This window comes from Brassica napus, chromosome C7 (assembly GCF_020379485.1).
Source record: "Brassica napus cultivar Da-Ae chromosome C7, Da-Ae, whole genome shotgun sequence".
NCBI lineage: Eukaryota > Viridiplantae > Streptophyta > Magnoliopsida > Brassicales > Brassicaceae > Brassica > Brassica napus.
Window position 1 is genome coordinate 21984217 of NC_063450.1, and position 18311 is coordinate 22002527.

General features: G+C 33.9%; 1 protein-coding gene across 16 annotated transcripts; it reads right to left on the minus strand.

The window, feature by feature from the left end:
- Positions 1 to 149: 149 nt before the first annotated feature.
- LOC106390825 (probable serine/threonine-protein kinase PBL22) lies at positions 150 to 13174 on the minus strand. 16 transcript variants are annotated; one of them, XR_007326031.1, is made up of 11 exons: positions 12117 to 13174; positions 11896 to 12031; positions 9371 to 11509; positions 8967 to 9146; positions 8811 to 8878; positions 8192 to 8588; positions 7779 to 7893; positions 7618 to 7679; positions 2721 to 7106; positions 2560 to 2628; positions 150 to 1399 (listed from the first exon to the last, which is right to left on the minus strand). XR_007326031.1 is itself a non-coding variant. In XM_048762427.1 (2 exons), the coding sequence occupies exons 1-2, from the start codon at positions 12294 to 12296 to the stop codon at positions 11891 to 11893; spliced, it is 321 nt and encodes a 106-aa protein (XP_048618384.1). In that variant the 5' UTR covers positions 12297 to 12989; the 3' UTR covers positions 11516 to 11890. The 16 variants fall into 16 exon arrangements, 1 of the variants encoding a protein (XP_048618384.1); XR_007326032.1 differs by lacking the exon at positions 7618 to 7679; XR_007326030.1 differs by having other exon boundaries at positions 151 to 1399; positions 7618 to 7893; positions 12117 to 13172.
- Between the last annotated feature and the right edge of the window lie 5137 nt (positions 13175 to 18311).

Here is an 18311-nt window from a genome sequence, read left to right on the forward strand (position 1 = left end):
GGGTACCTGGTAATCCGAAAAATGAGTGTCATATCCAAAGATCTTGTGATACCACAGCTTCTAAGACAATCGTCGGCTTTCCTGAACCACGTGTGAACTGACCTTTCCAAGCCGTAGGGCAGTTTTTCCACTCCCAATGCATACAATCGATGCTGCCTATCATCCCCAGAAACCCGCGTGCCTCTCCAACGTCAAGTAGTCTTTGAAGATCTTCTGTTGTAGGTCTTCTTAGATACTCATCTCCAAACAATTGTATTATCGCTTCCGCAAAATTCTCCAAACATAAAATTGCAGTACTTGCCGCAAGTCGGAGATATTCGTCATTGACATCTCCCGCTTGACCGTATGCCAACGATCGTATGGCTGAACTGCATTTTTGAAGTGTAGAGAGGCCGTTCCTTCCATGACCATTTCTTCGTTGCTGAAAGTATGGAATTTCATTACCTAGGTGTTCGACAATGCGAAGGAACAAAGACTTGTTCATTCGAAAACGCCGCCTAAACATGTCGTGTGTGTATGTAGGATTTTCACTGAAGTAATCCTGCCATAGTTGATTGTGTCCTTGTTCCCGATCTCTTTCGATGTATGCTCGTCTCTTCGGCTCTTTGGTTAGAACAGAGTCGATGAAATCATCGATTTGTTGGTCCACCATTTCTTCAAAAACTTCATATACTTCATCATTTGATGAGCTTGACATTCTTCCTTTTTTCAAAAAAATAAAAATTATCAATTTTAAATTAACATTGCCTAAGTTGGATATTAGCCATGTATTGGACCAACAATATGATTGATCATCATTATAATTTGGATTCACAATCTAGTATTGTTCCACTTCTGATCATGTAGATCCCGTTTAACCTAAGTATTATAATGTAATGAAGAGCTTACGTTGGTTGTGTTGTTCTCGGTTGGGTGAGGCAGAAGAAGCGTAGTTGTCCTCTTCGTTTGTAGTTGATCAAGTGTTTCAGAAAGACATCAAGGAAGAGAAGTAGTTGATCAAGTGTTTCAGAAGTTGTGTTCTTGAAATTTTGAAATTCAAAGACAGAGACAGAAAGAGAAGTAGTTGAGTTCTGATTTAGAAACATACATCAAGAGCATATTTATATATGCTTCTTTGTTACATGACCCTTTGTTACATGACCCGTGACTTAAATAAACTAGTGTCGAAACATAGTACAACCCGTGAAACAAAAGGACATAGTAGCAGTGTGAGAAAGACTCCACTGCATCCGTTCATCATAAAGCAACATCAGTGTAGAAACTAACAAAATACTACACTGATCCCGTACAAATAAAGCAACAACAGACTTATTAAACCAGCAACAGACATAGCAACCCGTGATCCAGACATAGCAACCCGTGATCCAGCAACAGACATAGCAACCCGTGACATAGCAACCTGCAAAAGAAAAAGGCAACCTCAAAGTTAATAACTAAACATATTGAGTTCAACAAAAGAAAAAACGGAGATTCCAGCAAGCAAGTTAACCAATTCAATCAAGGAGTTCAGAAATGAGTTTGTTTTTGAGGGTGATTTCGTTAGGAGATAGATCAGTTTCTTTTTTGGCAAGGAGACGATCTAGGAGTTTCTGCTGAGAAATTTTCTTTCTCTCAGCCAAGATACTCTCAATTTGATCGAAAGCAGCTTCATGACCGTGCCTCTTGCGTTTGGCTGCTTTGGAAGCCTTAACACTAGGCGGTCTAACCTCATACTCAGGTATCACCTCCTCAGCTTCCTTCCTTTTCTCCTTGGCACCATCTCTTGACTTAAAAACTGACTTCCACTTCTGATCATGTCTCAGTTCCCTCCAACAGTGTTCCATGGTGAACTTTGCTTGATAATCATTGAAGAAGATCTCATGAGCAGCCTTCATGACATCATCCTCATTTTGACCACTTGATTGGTGCTTCATTGCCGCTTCATAACTTTCCACAAACTTGCAGACCTGCTCGTTCACCCTTCCCCACCTCTGCTTACACTGACTCCATTCTCTAGGAACGCAGCCAGTGAGCAGAGGGCTATAATTAACATACGCCTCAATTCTCTTCCAAAAAGAAGTAACCTTCTGCTCGTTACTGACAATAGGATCCTTGCTCGTGTTCAGCCAACCACTGATGAGCACAAGGTCCTCTTTTGTTGACCACTTTCTCTTTGAAACCGGTTTCACTAACCCGGGAGAGTTCGCTACAGCCTCAGCATACTCGCATTCCATTGCTGGACTGCTCTATTTAAACTAGTTTTAGCTTAGATAATGGGGTTTTGGTTCTCTATTTAAACTAGTTTTAGCTTAGATAGAAGCGAAAAATTAAACTCTACCTGCCAAACATTGAATATAAAAGCTAATAGCGCAAGCAACTACTTGACAGAGAGAAGTAATGACACATCAAATCGACTACTTAATACAATCAACTACTTCAAACATTAAGAGCAAGCTACCAACCAACACAGCTTTAATTCGACTGTACTTTTCGCTCTAGGACTAGTTTAGATAATTAATACAATCAGAGGAACCAAACAAGATAATACATCACAGCATAAGATGGGTTTTAAACATTTACCTCTGATTTTCAGTCGAAGCACACCTTCTCCAGGGTACCGACCTGGACAGTGAGGCTTCTTACCTGTTCCTGGACATGGAAACAACAATAATACAGTGTTAGTTACTCATTAAGGACTTACATACAAGGCTACTTCTAAAATAACAGGGAAATAGACTTACCTGCAGGGTCTGAATCTGGAACTTGAGATTCCACACCCCCTTGATCTCCTCCTCAGCATCCTCCAGACGCTTCCTCAGCCTTTCGATCTCATCCTGGACACCAACCACCCAAGGATGACTATAATGCAACCCATCATCCTTGTTGACAACAGAAAACAAATATTATAGACAGTTCCTGTTATTTTTATTTTAAGAACATAATTAAGAAAATAAAACTTACTTCATAGTTGATGCACGTGGAGTAGCGCTTTCCAGGATGACTGTCGTAGTCTTCCTTCCCCCGGACCTCGTCAATGATTTTCCCACCGCAAGCACACCTTCTTGGAATCCCGTACTGTGAATCCTAGACGAACCATAACATGTAGCAGTAGTCCCTTTGTTTCTTTGAATGTCTTATTTCTTCTGCGGGATCCATCTGCACCAGAAAGAAGAAATGATTAGAACATACTAACTACAAATAATATGATTAAACGAACCGGTAAGAGAAACAAAGAACAGAACCCAAACAATGAAACACAACCCAATATGATTAAACTAAGTAAGAGAAACAGTTAAGTACGAGAAACACTAATCTCTAATCGATTTCAAATCTACTCGGAAACACAACCCAATCTTTAACGAACCCAAACAAAGAACCCAAACAAATAAACCCCCAATTCGATTTCAGATCGACTCTATTCAACCATAAATAAAAAAACCCTCTAATCGATTTCAAATCTCAGACTCGATCGAACCCTAACAAAGAAATCTCAGACTCGATGGAACCTTAACAAATAAACCCTCGATTTCAAATCTCAGACTCGATGGAACCCTAACAAACAGATCGATTAACTACAAACCTCATAATCGATCTCTCCTCCAGACTCTATTGGAGGAGAAACCCCCAATTCAACTTCAGATCGAATCGATGAAACCCGTATAAACAAACCCTAACAACGTAACTCTACTCGAAAATGGACCTGAGATCGATCAAGAGACATTACCTCCTCGATTTTATGGACAAAAGACCTCTTGATCGCCCTAGCTACAAGAATCGCCTCTCGAGTCGCAAACCCTAGCTATTTGGGAGAGAAGAGGAAATGAGGAGAATAACGCGAAACACCTCCTTTCCGCGTCGTCATCACGACTCCGTCCAGCCAATCTGGTGCCTCCACGTGTGTTGAACTCGTCTCACACAAGTTCACGAGAGCGGCCCGGTTCACTTAATATTACCCATTTTCCTTTTTCTTTTCAAATTAAAAACCTGTGAACCCAGACCCATGACCCTCTTATGATACCTCAATGTACATGCTCTAACAATAATAAATATTTTGATACTTATAACGGGCTTGGGCTTTGGTCGGCAAGCTTATTTGTAATGTTCATCCACAGCTGTCTATACTGAGGTTTCTCTAATCTTGCTGAAGACGACGAAGCTGACAACAATCTTATGATCCTTTTCGGATGTGGAGGCGGAGACGTAGAGGAGCTGAGTTAGCACATATATTGTAATAAGGATCTAATCTAATATAAGAACTATATATTTTGATTAGGATAAGAAAATATACAAAATATGTGTTGTACTTTTGCCTATATATATTTAACCGTGTGAATTTATAATATATAGTTATCCCTTTCCTTCTTATACATACGTACCATATGCATTTGCAAAAAAAAAAAGATCTATTGAAGCATATCAAACATCAAGTTCTTCACTGTTACATTAAATGTTAAATTCAAGCTTCTCATGGGCTTCCAACTTAAAACCAATTGGATTGATCTTAAATATTTATATATTACTCATGTTCCAGACAAACTCTTGATGTGGGAGCTTATACTCTCCACACCCTCTCTCGAGATGATGGCTTTTATAACCATTAATCTCGACAATATCCCAGACTAGGATTTAGTTCAGTCCGACCTCCGGACAATTCGGGTCAAGTTCGGTTTTAGGATCAATATGGCCTCCTTTGATTGGCTTGATTGATTTTAATTCAGTTGGGCATGGTGTGTTCGGACTCTGATATCATGTTAAATTCAGGTTTATCATCGGTTTCCAACTTAAAATCAATTACTTATAATTAAATTGACCTTAAACCTATATATATTACTCATATCCTAGTCAAATTCCTGATGTGTGAACTTATATTATCCACATTAATGTGCCATTCTTTCGACTATGGTGTTGAGAACTTCTTTTCACAATAACTCATTTGCAGCTGGGACTCCATAACGTTTATATGTTGTGGAGTTGGCTGCACACTTTTTAAGAGGGTTGGACTCCTCTTGTCACTAAACATCTTATCGTATCTTGAACGATCCAGACCTGATCCCACCTGTATGTTTGCATCGTGAGGAATAGCATTATGATTGCGTTTTGATCATCCAATTAAGGCGGCTTTCAAACTGAATTAATTAAATCATGTCGAAGTATAATTTTGTGAAATTCTTATGTTATGAATATCAGTTGGAGTTGCATTCACTCATTATAATGTACTAGAGTTTCTGGCCGCGCTACGCGCGGAAAATGCTTTTAGATATTATTTCCGGTCAATTAAGAGACCAAAAATAGTTTCTCTGTAATATTTATTGATTTTTTGTATTTTTAAAACAATTTAATGAATTTAGAATTAATAAATCAGAAAATTTCTTAAACCATAAAAAAAATGTACATAGATTGAGTTTTTTAAGGTATATGTTGTTGCTTTTTGAATGTGACATTAGTCTTCTATATAATATATGTTTTTATTAGCTTCATCTTAGGTAAAGTAAGAATAATATTTGATTCCAAATGCTGAGGTGAATAATAATTTATGTATTGTTTTAAAAAATCAATTAGAAAAAATCAAACATGATAATGAAATTTATTTTCCATTCACCTTTATATATGTTTGGATTAGTGATTGTTATCAAGATAATTTATTTTTACTCTTATATGCTTTGAAATTGTCAAAAATTTATTGATTGGCCATTTCATATGAAGAAATGTACAAAAGTTACATGTGCGATATTTCAAGATTAAAACATTTTTTTTAATTTTTCTTTCAGTTTATATTTTTTGTTTGTACCTCTAGAAAAGCAAACCTATAACGAATTATGTTTTTGTATATAGTTTTTTTTTGGTAAAATTTTTCTGTGATGTGTATTTCTCAATAATATTAGGATGGACCTTTAAAATAAATAAATAAATAAAATCTATTTTGAAATTTAAATAAGTAAACACAAATTTTATTTATAAATTTACTAATATGAATGGGTTTGTAAGTGGCTAGACATAATGTACATTTGATTGTAAGTTTGGCCATAAGATGTATGAGTGCATTTTGGGTATATTTTCTTAATAGAATTATTGTGGTTTCTTATGATTTGAATGATATGTGAATACGATGTTAGAATGTATTCTTACCATTTGTAAAAAATACTATAATATGCATGATATATCAAAGATCCTTAATATATGATTTTAATTATATATATATATATATTGATGTTTAATTTTATATTCTAGATATTTAAAAAAAATATAATTAATAATTTATTTTGAAAATTTGATAGATTTATTGTGTACTACTTGGTTCAAATTTGTTTTGGTAGCAAAATAAACAGAATCAACTTGATTCAAACTTATTCACATATATATTGAAGTAATAAATTTGTGTGTTTATTTCCTCTTTATTTTACCATTTTATAACCCTTAATGTTTTATTTTCTTCTTGCTTCTTTGCAAACTCATATTAGATATCAAATTTTATTCATTTTACTTATTAATTTATTACTATTTCATAGTTATACTTAGTAAATTTCTGAATATTTTATGTTTTATTTAGTTGCATCGTCAAAGATAAATACAATTCCTTATACTGTTTTATCACTAATTTGTTGCTTTAAATTCTTTTTGATAATTTATCTACAAAAGTATATTATATTTAATAGGTTAGAAATGTGTAAATTTAGAATTGGACACAAGTTTGAAACAATGATATTATCTTGGCCAAATAAATAAATTTTTATTTACCAATTTTCATCTAACCTTTTATTTGAACTGATCACATGTCAAAATAGAAATATGAGATCGCAAATATATAAAGTAAGAATCTAAATCATGTAGGGAATAAAACATTTCGTGGAAGTATTAAAACAAAGAGAATAATAAAGAACAACACTATCTTTTAATCATTCCCATAACAATTTTACGAAAACATAAAGAAGACAAATAGATCAGCCATCTGTACTTATGCTACAAACTTCAACCTTAGTCATCGTTCTCATCAAGAATTTGATTATACACAATGAAACGTAATTTAAAATGATCAACTACAAAGCTATTTACTACCATCCTCGCCCTCAGTTTCATCATTAACCTCCGACACTGACTTGTTAGATTTCATCTTCCTTTACACATCCCTACTAAAAATCACAACTCAAATAACAACCAATCATTAGAACCTGAAAGAAGGAAGAACAAATTATAATTTTGTGATTGTTGGCACTGGTGAAGCAAATTAAGAAATACATTTCTTATCTTATCAAGTAATCTAATAGTAGTTATACAGCACATAAGGAATACTCCCAAGATTAAAAAAAACACGCGTTATGTCCAATACTTCAAAATGCTGCTCTTGCCATTCATTTCTTGCAGTGCTTTATTCTTTTAAAGCCCCTTAACATCCTTAATCCTTGTAAGCTTTTCTTTTTTTTTTTCTTTTTCTACATATATATCAATGTAGAAGCTGATATTTATGAAACTAATCATTTTGCAGCATAACCTGAGTTTTGGTTTTGCAACTAAGAATCATGCAAAAGAACTTACTAACAGAGCTTGAAACAACATAGTTCTTATCCACAATCGCTTGTTTCAAGTACCACTTAATTTGTGTAAAAAGGGTTTTGTCTATTATTCGGTATTAGAGAGTTGTACCATTTGCAAGATACATATCAATCTTGCTATTCATATCGCTGATCAGGGAGCTTGTAACAATACTAACCATAGAAAAACAAACAAATTATCAGAATTCAGAAACTATACCCTCAGTATTAGTGTTAGGATTCAGCTACTTAAGCAAATTACAAACTACAAACCTTATCCGCTGATGGAGAAAGTTCCTTTATGATCAAGTAAACCATTCTTTCCCAAACCAGTGTCTTTAGATTGGGAAAGCTTTGTAACAGAAAAGAAAACTTCTTTTGCTTCAACCTGCACAATGCACATGAAGCAATATGAGAAACCATGTAAAAAGTTTAATTCACTAATAAATACAAATGTCGCTAAACATTGTTTTGTTCGATAAGCATGTATCAGAGTTTCAAATGAATAAAAGTGGAATCCATGTAACCATAAAACATCATTGGTGAATGACTCCCCTTTCTAAATCAAATATAGAAGTTTTGTGATGAACTACCAAATTTCATTTGGAAATATCTAGTAAGATGCCATATAAAGAAAGGGAGGATAACAAAAACAACAAAGAAGACGTAATACATGTAGTGTTTACCTGCGAACACCTTCTAGTGTCTACTATGGTTTGCTGCAGTTTCCACCCTCAGCGATAGAGGCTGGCTTCAAGTCACCATGTTCATCTTCCCCCTTTTTGGCTTTGAAGATATGATATTGGTGGAATCTGTAGTATATCGACAGTAGCATAAGGCCCCTGATGCCATTGGAGACGATTATGTAAGACCATTGGAAAATACGGAGTTAGGTACTTTTTTTCATTCAATGAGCTGTGATTTAACCTATCCATAGAAAGAAAAATAAATGTGAGGTACATAATCATCAAAACACCAGTTTTGAGAACATTTACAGAGCCTAGAAGACAACAAAACGTTAAAACAGTCACTGGCTTCTTCTTTTCTTCGGTGTAGAAAATAAATTTTCAAAGCCACCATTAGCTGCAGGGAAAATAAATAAGACAAAGTAACATATATGCACCATTGAAAGCAGTAACAATCAAATTTTATAAATCATATATATTCTTATTTGAACTATATCACGTAAGCATATTATACCCAGTTATAAAAAAAGTAATAATAATATTAGTGTTACAGCTGTATGTGCAACAAAAAAAAAATAAGAAGCTTTAATAGTGAGAGTGAAATGATTAAAGCACATACACTCAGGACAATGTAAGGCCCTTTGCTTCCTTATCCTCTTTGCAAGCTTCTTCCCCATCTCCATAACCCTAAGAAAAATTCAGTGCTTTAAATGCTAGGTGAAACACATTTTGTTAGTTAAGGAGAATAAAACAGACGTGGGTTTAGGGAAGCCACCATTGTTAACACTGGCAACACAAATATTGGAGAGAAGGACAGGTAAAAGGAATGTGTACAGAGTATATTCGAAAAGCTTCCCATTGATCCGCCTTCTTGCTAGCATTCGAAGGTCAAAACCTCTTTTAACTCGTCTTGATCTTCAAATGTTTAGAGAATTTCGGTGTATGCCATGAATTTCTTGTACAGAATAGGAAGACAAACCATGTATCAGTTAAGGCCAATACTTTATCCCGAACAATGAATTAGTTTTCATACTTTTTAATTCTAAGAAATCAAAACGGAAAGCACTTTGCACACACACAACACAAACAATAGATTGGTCGGAACCAAGATTCAAAAGATAGACAATCACTAACCTAAATCCAATAGACAATCACTAACCTAAATCCAATTTGTCTTACCTAGTATCGATATCAGATCCACTCACAGAATCCTAATTCGTATCATGTCTCCTGAGTGGCCATGGATATGATACACTAAACCTCCTCGGAGTCGGGGAACTCTCAACCGTTCGTTGTCCGACTTCCCCACTGGTCTGACCTCCATGAGTCATGAACTTGTAATCAGCATCGTCTGTGGGGAACTCATATGACAAACAGGGCACGAGTTATGAAGCTGCAACAATGGAAGCAAGCAAACTTGATGGCAAACGCGGTGGATTTCGCCGTTTTATAGCTATGAATACTGCGGGTTTGATTACCGGGTATGTAGAGTAGAGGAAGAGCAAGAGACTCTGAATTATTTATTTTTCATGGCCATAGGCTTTACCTTCATTAGTGGAGGTTTTTCAATTTTGGTTTGGGTTAAAATTTTGAAGAAACGATCTTTATAGGAGAAGATACATAGGGAGGAGGTGAAAGGAAACCATAAAAAAGGAGTAAAAGGTATAATTGATTGATAAAGAAAGGGTTGTGGTAACGGAGATTTGCAGGGATACAAAACTGAGACGACAAAGGTGTGAGCCGTTTCGAGAAGTGGGCTTGACTGGGCCATTAGAAAATATCATGACCACACGAAAGTTTCGGTATTTTTTTTCCGAACAAAGCTTTTATGACATGGCAATTCATCAAAGATGACGTGGATGATTGTTGCAATATTACTGGCTGACGTGGACATGCTTAAAGGGCTTGATATCCTGCTTTTAGTATTGTTAGATTTTTTTTTTTTTGCTTTAACAAAGAAAGATCCCAGCCCCCAAGTTAGTTAATTAGAGCATCATTAATCCAAAAATCCACTATGGGTCTCTTAATCATTTTTAACTATTAAATGTCACTTAATAGATTTAGCTAAGAGACACCAACATTTTGGTGCTCCAATGAGAGTCTTTTATTTAGGGGTTCTTAAAAAAAAAAAAAAGGTTAAACATTGAGAAACATGTAATGCAATAGGAGTAAAGGACAACTAGATTTTTGACCCGCGCTTAAAAAGCGCGGGTTCTATTTTTGTTGTTTTATCAACAAATAGATCGATAAATCTTTTATTTTGATTATATAAAATGTCACATGATCAATTTTCAATTATGCGGGTCAGTTATTTGTTACTTAGTTATATAAAAATGGTGGATATATGAATAGTTGAATATTTCTATAAATTAAATATAAGTCATATGATTTGATTATATAGAATAAGAAACTTTATAGTTTGTACAGTATGAAGAAATTGTGTTTTTTAAAATGTCTCACACAACCGTTTTATGTTTGTAAATAAGTTAAAGAATGGTTGTATTTTTAGACATATAAAGCTGTCCAATTTTTTTTTAGTTTTATGATAAAGTCTTAAAATCATTTAGTTAGAAAATTTCAATATCTAATATTACTTTTTAAATTATTGGAGATTTTAATTTATTTGTTATTATCAAAAATGTTTATAGGCTATGAAATGGATTATAAATAAACATAACCCATTTGATTAATTAACAGATTTGGCTATCAAAAGTTTATAGGCTACGCTTCTCAGATTACCAAAACAGTTTGATATCGCAAATATTGTGGAGTTAGAAGAATATTCTGATTATAAATTTGGAATAATATCCTGGGTGTACCTTCGTTTTAGATTATAAACGGGTATTAATAATGGGGTATATTCGCTTACTTAAATCAAAGGTACGTGTAAATCAAGGTAACATCATAATCCTTAAGCATGAATTTAGGTTTTATCTAAGTATATTGTTGTAGTTATATAAGCCCAAAGAAGTTAATTATTTAAGCCCGATTGTAGATTTCATTTAAGTATATAATTCTCTTGTTTTAAAAGTGGCGGTGAAACTAATACGACCAAATCAAAGTCCATTTAAATTTAATGATAAGCCCAAATTTCGAATGACAATAATGCCATTAATGATAATTTTAATTTGTTCATAAAAGTAAGGTCAAAATTGGAAAACTTAAGTATTTCATTAAGGGTAAAAAATGGGAATGATCCCCTTTTAATGGTATTGATTACCATTCAAGTAATCCTCAAAACCAAAGTTATCAATGGCTCCTGTGTAGACTTCTAATCCGAGCATTGACCATGGAATTGGTCCAGGAGGCCTTTGAAACCTAAATATTCCACAGAGAAAAAAAAAGATAGAATGAGAACCGTGCAAACAAATATTGTTCCTTCACACGAGCAGATCATGCAGCAAAAATTTAAGACTCTATGCTCCTCAATGCACAGATAGATAGTTTCAGGTTATAATCGAGTACTGAGTCAAGTCACTTAAATATCAGTAAACACATAGGTACCAGTAATGCACACAATTATCATAATGCCAATGAAAACATGAATAAATGTCACCTTCTATATGTGTGCATTGTGCAAACCAGCCTCATTACCAAAGATACAAACTTTAAACTTAGCAACTGTTTAAACTTAGCAAAAGATGCAGAAGAACAGTTGACAAGTCTCAGACTACTTGTAACATTACTTGAGGAAGGAACTTAACTATTAATAGGATACAGGTGTTGCTGCAGACAGCCATTTGGCATGTACTCATACACAAGCAGTTTGTGACTATTGTCTGAGCAATAACCAAGAAGAGACAACAAGTACGGTGAACGCAGACGGCTTAGCAGCTCAACCTGTCACCAGATACATAATCAATCAACCGTTGAAGTAATTAGTGAGCTAAACAAAGACTAAAAGCTCAAACAAAGAACAACAAACCTCCATCTTGAACTCTTCTTCACCTTGATTTCCTGCATTATCAATAAACTTGATAGCAACTTTTCTCCCGTTGTTAAGCAAACCACGATAAACCAATCCAAACCCACCGTGACCAACAACATTAGACTTGCTAAACCCACCAGTCGCTGAATGTAGTTGCTTGAAAGTGAAAACATGCATCAAAGACAATAAATGCAGGTTATAGATAAGACCAGACTCGTTCTGTTTACACAAGGACAGGGGAACGAAACAGAGAAATTGTGGTATTGTACTTACTCTTGTTGATTCTGTGACGCTTTGAAACTTTGTTACAGATATAGCATTAGTAACTAAAGGCGACGACACACATGAACCGTTCGATCTTGATCTCTCTCCTCCTCCTCCTCCTCCTCACAACTTCCATCGCTTATCCAACCACCGAAGTAAACCGGACGTTGATGACATCAAGAAACTTCCGCAACCGAACTCACCGATTCATCCCGGGGTTCACCTCCCTTATTACGTGACTCCTCACGGTTGTGCGACTCCTTCTCTCGTCCTTACGCGCGTTCCATGTGCCTTGAGCTTCAAAGAATCCACCGTAATAACCGGAAGCAGCCGCTTGTTTCCCCTCCTCCGCCGGAGATTGATCCAAGAGGAGAATCAAAAGAGGAAGAAGGAAAAGCCAAGTCTCAACACGTATTCTTATTAAGAGATGACTTTTATTGTCCCAATTCAAGCGGCGTTTCTTGTCTTAATTGCTTTTTTTCTTTTTCTTTTAATCATACTTTCCTCTAAGAACCCCCTAAAATACAGGGTTAATAATGCTCTTAGATATCAATTCTCTTATAGGTTTCAACATATACTTCACATTTGCCAGAAGTTAGAGCTTCATGTGTTAAGAGTAGAGACGTGTTTGCTGGATATTATAGCATCTGAATCCGTCACTACTTTTGGATACTGTGGTAGAAGAATCATCATTTAAAAGAAAAATAAACATTAATAGATTGAAAAATTGCAAGTTTCATACACATAAAAGCATGTAAACTCAACATCATTTAATGTTATCTTTTCAAAACTATATTATTATCTTTGAATCTAATATATGCTTGGATAATTAATACATATATACTAAAAAAATTTAATATTCCTCTGTTTTAGAAAGTTAATATTCTAAAAGAATATTTCCGAAAAATACATTTTCACATTTTCTATGTATTTTATTAGGTAATAGTGATAAATTATAAATTTTAAAATTAATTAGACTTATTGTATTTTTATTGGTTTAAATTATAAGAAATAAATAAACACAAAGTAACATATTTATAATTAAAATTAAAAATGTTTTTTAAGAAAGAGAGACAGTGCATTTTTACAATGATTTCCACACTTGGATTGAACCGTTGAGACATTGGGAATTAGAGTTACTCTACCATTGAATACCTAAGTGTCAGCACATAGTATATATTTTCAACCAGTATTCTAAATTACGCAATAAGTATTGTATATACACCAAACAATTGGAAGAAGTCGTAGTTTTTACGAATATGACTCAAAACTTGAAGTCAAACACAAAACTAAACCATTTTTTTTTTTGAACTTTGACTTACCTTTTTCATCTCCAAAGTTCAAATTATTCACGAAAACGCCATCACTTTTTTTTTTTTTTGAAAATGCATATTTTACTCTATCACCCTCATCTTCCTCAAGTATTCACAATATTGTCATTGCCATCAATACACCAAGCACCATGAATAATCAATTTGAAACTCTTAATGCACTTAAAAATCGATTTACACTCTTTCTTTCTCAATTCTTATGAACTAAAAACAACATTTCTTTCACTTTCTCTCCATATTCATCCAAAACACCCAAGATTTTGATTCTAAATTTTTTATAGTTCATAGAGTCATTGCAGCTTACAATTCTTGGTGGGTCACTTTTGTTTGAGATTCTGGATGCTTGGAAAAGACTTATCTATGCTAAACAAGTTACATCACTGGTTGAAACTATGAAATCAGCTTTTTTTCCAAGATCTATTCGTCCAAACGACTTACATGGAAGTCTTCTGGTCAATGCAAAGGTTAGTTTTGCAATTGACTTTTAAATGTGTTTTTATAGACGACTTACATGGAAGTCGTCAATCTTTGTTTGTTAAAAAAAAAAAATCGAGAAGACTTCCACGTAAGTCGTCTAGGGTAAACAGGTTAGTTTTGCATTTGACCGGATTGTGTCAGAAATTTGAATTTTCCTGGACGACTTACACGTAAGCCCTCCAGTAAAAAATTAAAAAAAATCAATATTTTGAAAGTCGTCTCAGGTTAGTTTTGCAATTGAAAAATAAAACCAAAAAAATTATTTTTTTTCTAGACGACTTACACGGAAGTCGTCCGTCCGACGACTTACATTGAAGTCGTCCATGATTTTATTCCAAGATTTTGGTCAAACTTTGCTTATCTTGGACGACTTCCAGTAAGTCGTCGGACGGACGACTTCTGTGTAATTCGTCGGACAGACGACTTCCGTGTAGTTTGTCTAGAAAAAAAATAATTTTTTTGTTTTATTTTTCAATTGCAAAATTAACTTGAGACGACTTACATGGTATAACAAAATATTGATTTTTTAATTTTCTATTGGACGACTTACACGTAAGTCGTCCAGAAAAAGTCAAATTTCTGACACAATCTGGTCAAATGCAAAACTAACCCGTTTTCCTTGGAGTTTTTTTTTTAACAAACAAAGATGGACGACTTCCATGTAAGTCGTCTAGGTTAAAAATCAATTGCAAAACTAACCTAAATGGACGACTTCCTAGAAGTCTACCAGACGACCTCCGTGGAAGTCTTCTGCGTCAGTGTTTAATAAACTTTCATTTTTTTCTAAATGAAAGTGTTCTAGCTTTGAACTTATGTAATGTTTTATCTTTTGTGAATTTGACTAAGTTTTCTTGAGAATTCTTCTCCCTTAGTTGTAATAAATTTGATTAATTTTTTGTGTTATTGTGTTTTGATATTGAAGTTATTGTATAACTTCAATTATGTCAAGTAATTTTTGCAAGATAATATTGTGAAAAATGAACATATTTACCAAACTTTTTCATTAATATCTTTTCAAATTTACAAAAAAAAGTCACAACTAAAGGAGTACACATGCAAATCACAAAACATACCACAAACAAAATTATTATAGATCATTCCTCTACAAAGACAAGCTTAGACTCCACTTGATATGGAAGAAGACCCCGTCAGAAGACTTCTTAGAAGTCGTCTGGAAGACTTTCTGGAAGTCTTCTAGCGCATTATATTTTAGAAAACTTCCGAGAAGACTTCCCATAGGTATTTCAAAGTCTGATCAAGATCTGAAAAACATGTATATCAAACCCAGATCTGAAAAACCTGCATATCATATCAAAAAACGTTCATATGGCTTAAAAACAGAAAATAAGTGAAAAATTAGATATACATACTTTTATAGAACACACAAAGTATATATCCAAGTGGAAGATGAGAACCATCTGATTAAAAACATGCAACAAAAAGATAGATTAGTGAGAAAGACATGAGACAAAAATGAAAAATTCATATAAAGTTTAGTGTTTTCAAGTTAAAGAGATTAAAGTGGGTTTGGAGAGTTTTAGTTTGGGAAAAATGTATGAACTTTATGCAACAAGAGGTTACCAAATGAAGAAAAATCAGACATAAAAACTTACCAAAACGCTCAGATCTATTATGAAAGGGAGACATGGGAGGAGACTTTGTCAGAAGACTTCCTGGAGGTCGTCTGGAAGACTTCCTGAAAGTCGTCTAGAAGTGTTCTTGCCCAGAAGTCTTCCAGATCTGAAAAACCTCCATCTCCAAAAATGTTCAAATGGCTTAAAAACAAAGAAAATGAGTGGAAGATTAAATAGATCTACCTTTATAGAACACACAAAAATACATATCTAAAATTAATAAATCTACCTTTAAATGAGTGAAAGATGAGAACCATATGATGAAAGACCTGTAAAACAAGATAAACTAGTGAGAAAAAAAAATAAAGTTTGGTGTTTATAAGTTCAAAGAGATTAGAGAGAGGTTGAAGAGTTTTAGAATGAGAAACATACCATTTTTGTTGCAGTCATTTGAGAGGAAGAGAGAGAATGTGTAAATTTTCTTTATATATGGAGACAAAAATTCCAATAAGGTTAAATATTTTCGATCAGAAGACTTACTAGACGACTTACTTATAAGTAGGGGTGGGCACTTTACCCGATATCCGAAACCGCACCCGAACCCGATCCGAAAAACCCGAACCGAAATCCGAACCGAAGTAGCAAAATATCCGAACGGGTATTGAATTATGAGAGATTGGATATCCGAACCCGAACGGATAATATTCGAACTCGAATGAATATCCGAAGATTACCGAACATATGTATAATTAACCATATATTTCTAGTTTACATCTCTTATTTTATATAAAATATTTATATTGATACTACACATACTTTAAGTTCATATGATATACATAGAATTACGGAGAAAATGATTTGTTACTCACTTAAAATGAATGTCAAACTTTTTATTTCAAGAATTAACAAAAAGTTACATCCAAAATTTAAAAACAATAACCAAATTAATGTCTTTTTTAGTTTCAAAATGTTATGTGCAAATCTATTAACCATTCAATCTATTAAAAATAAAAAAAATTAGTTGAGTGAAAGTTATATTTTTAAATACAAGAAATTTGAGAAATGAAAAATTTAATTTTTTTTTCAAAATCTAAATATCCGAACCCGATCCAAAATAACCGAACCCGAACTAAAAATACCCGAATCTGATCCGAAGAATAGAAATACCCGAACGGGTTCTATACCTCTATACCGAAATACCCAAAAATCCGAAATATCCGACCCGAACCCGAACGGGTACCCGAACGCCCACCCCTACTTATAAGTCGCTCAGAAGACTTCAATATTTTTAGCGGAAAACTCAAATATTTTTAGCGGGAGTTAGAAGACTTTCAGAGAAGTCATCTAATCGCCAGACGACTTACATGTTAGTCGTATAGACCCTAAACTAATTTAACTAACTAAGCACTTCATAAAATCAAATTAAACTTAAAAAGTGTATATTATACACAGAAATAATCATATGTAGGTAAAAATTAAATTTTTCAAAAAATCATTTAAACTTTCCAAAATCTAACCCTAAGAATACATACAATACTACACATATGTTGCCAAACCCTAGACCAAAGAATATCATGATTCACTATTTTCACTCATCTACGTTGAAAACAATTCAATTTTATTATATCTTAATTTATATCACTTAAAACTGTTTATAATTACATGCTTTTGATTTTTCGCTTATCAAAATATCTTTTTACAAAATTTATAAATTATTTTTAAGATCAACTATACCAGACGACTTCCGTGGACGTCGTCTAGAAGACTTAACAGAATCTCTGAAGACTCAGAAGACTTAGCAGGGCTATATTCGTAAAAATGAATTCTGTTTTTTTTTGTCACAAGGGGCTGGCTGTAATTTCACAAGGCGTTTGGTTACTTTTGCATTTGATTCAAGTTTGGGTATACTTTTGCAATCAAAATCAAATTTTGAGTCATATTCGGTAAAACCACCTATAGATAATTAAGAAAAAAATATGCGTTTAATCATGTTGAGGTGGGCATCTAGGCAGATCTTAAACGGCCTTTTTCAAAAAAGAAATTCCACCAGGAGTAGTAGATAATATATATTATCATGTTTTCTTGAAAAATATAGCAGAGTTTATTTATTTTAAATCATTTAAAATGTAAGAAATTTAATACTGTTGTAATTAGAGAGTTTAGAGACTGAATATTTTTGTGTTATCATTAATGAACAATAGAGGTTCCTTTATATAAGGATTACAAGATAAGGATAAATGGAAAGTATCCAAAACCTAAATTCACTAGGATTAGGAAAACTACTAATACATAATAATGGAAAGATTACATTTACTAGGAAAAAAGAAAGAGTTTCCTTTTCTCCAAGTTTTGTGGCCGCCTCTCTCTCTCCTGAAGTCGGCTCTCTCTCTCTCTTCTCTCTAGGGCTTCGGCCATCTCTCCATCTTCTAGGTCTTGGGCCGGGTCTGGTTAATGGCAATCCACTCCATGATTTATAACACTCCCCCTTGGATGCCATAACCATACAGGATTCGTAGTACGCTTCATGTTGCCTCATTAAAACCTTA

Bases quoted from the DNA above. Each gene is read 5' to 3' on its own strand.
- LOC106390825 (XM_048762427.1), bottom strand. From the start codon at position 12,296: ATGCATGTTTTCACTTTCAAGCAACTACATTCAGCGACTGGTGGGTTT. The intron at 12,032-12,116 runs GTTTGTTGTTCT...ATCTGGTGACAG, and splicing joins AAGAAGAGTTCAAGATGGAG to GTTGAGCTGCTAAGCCGTCT.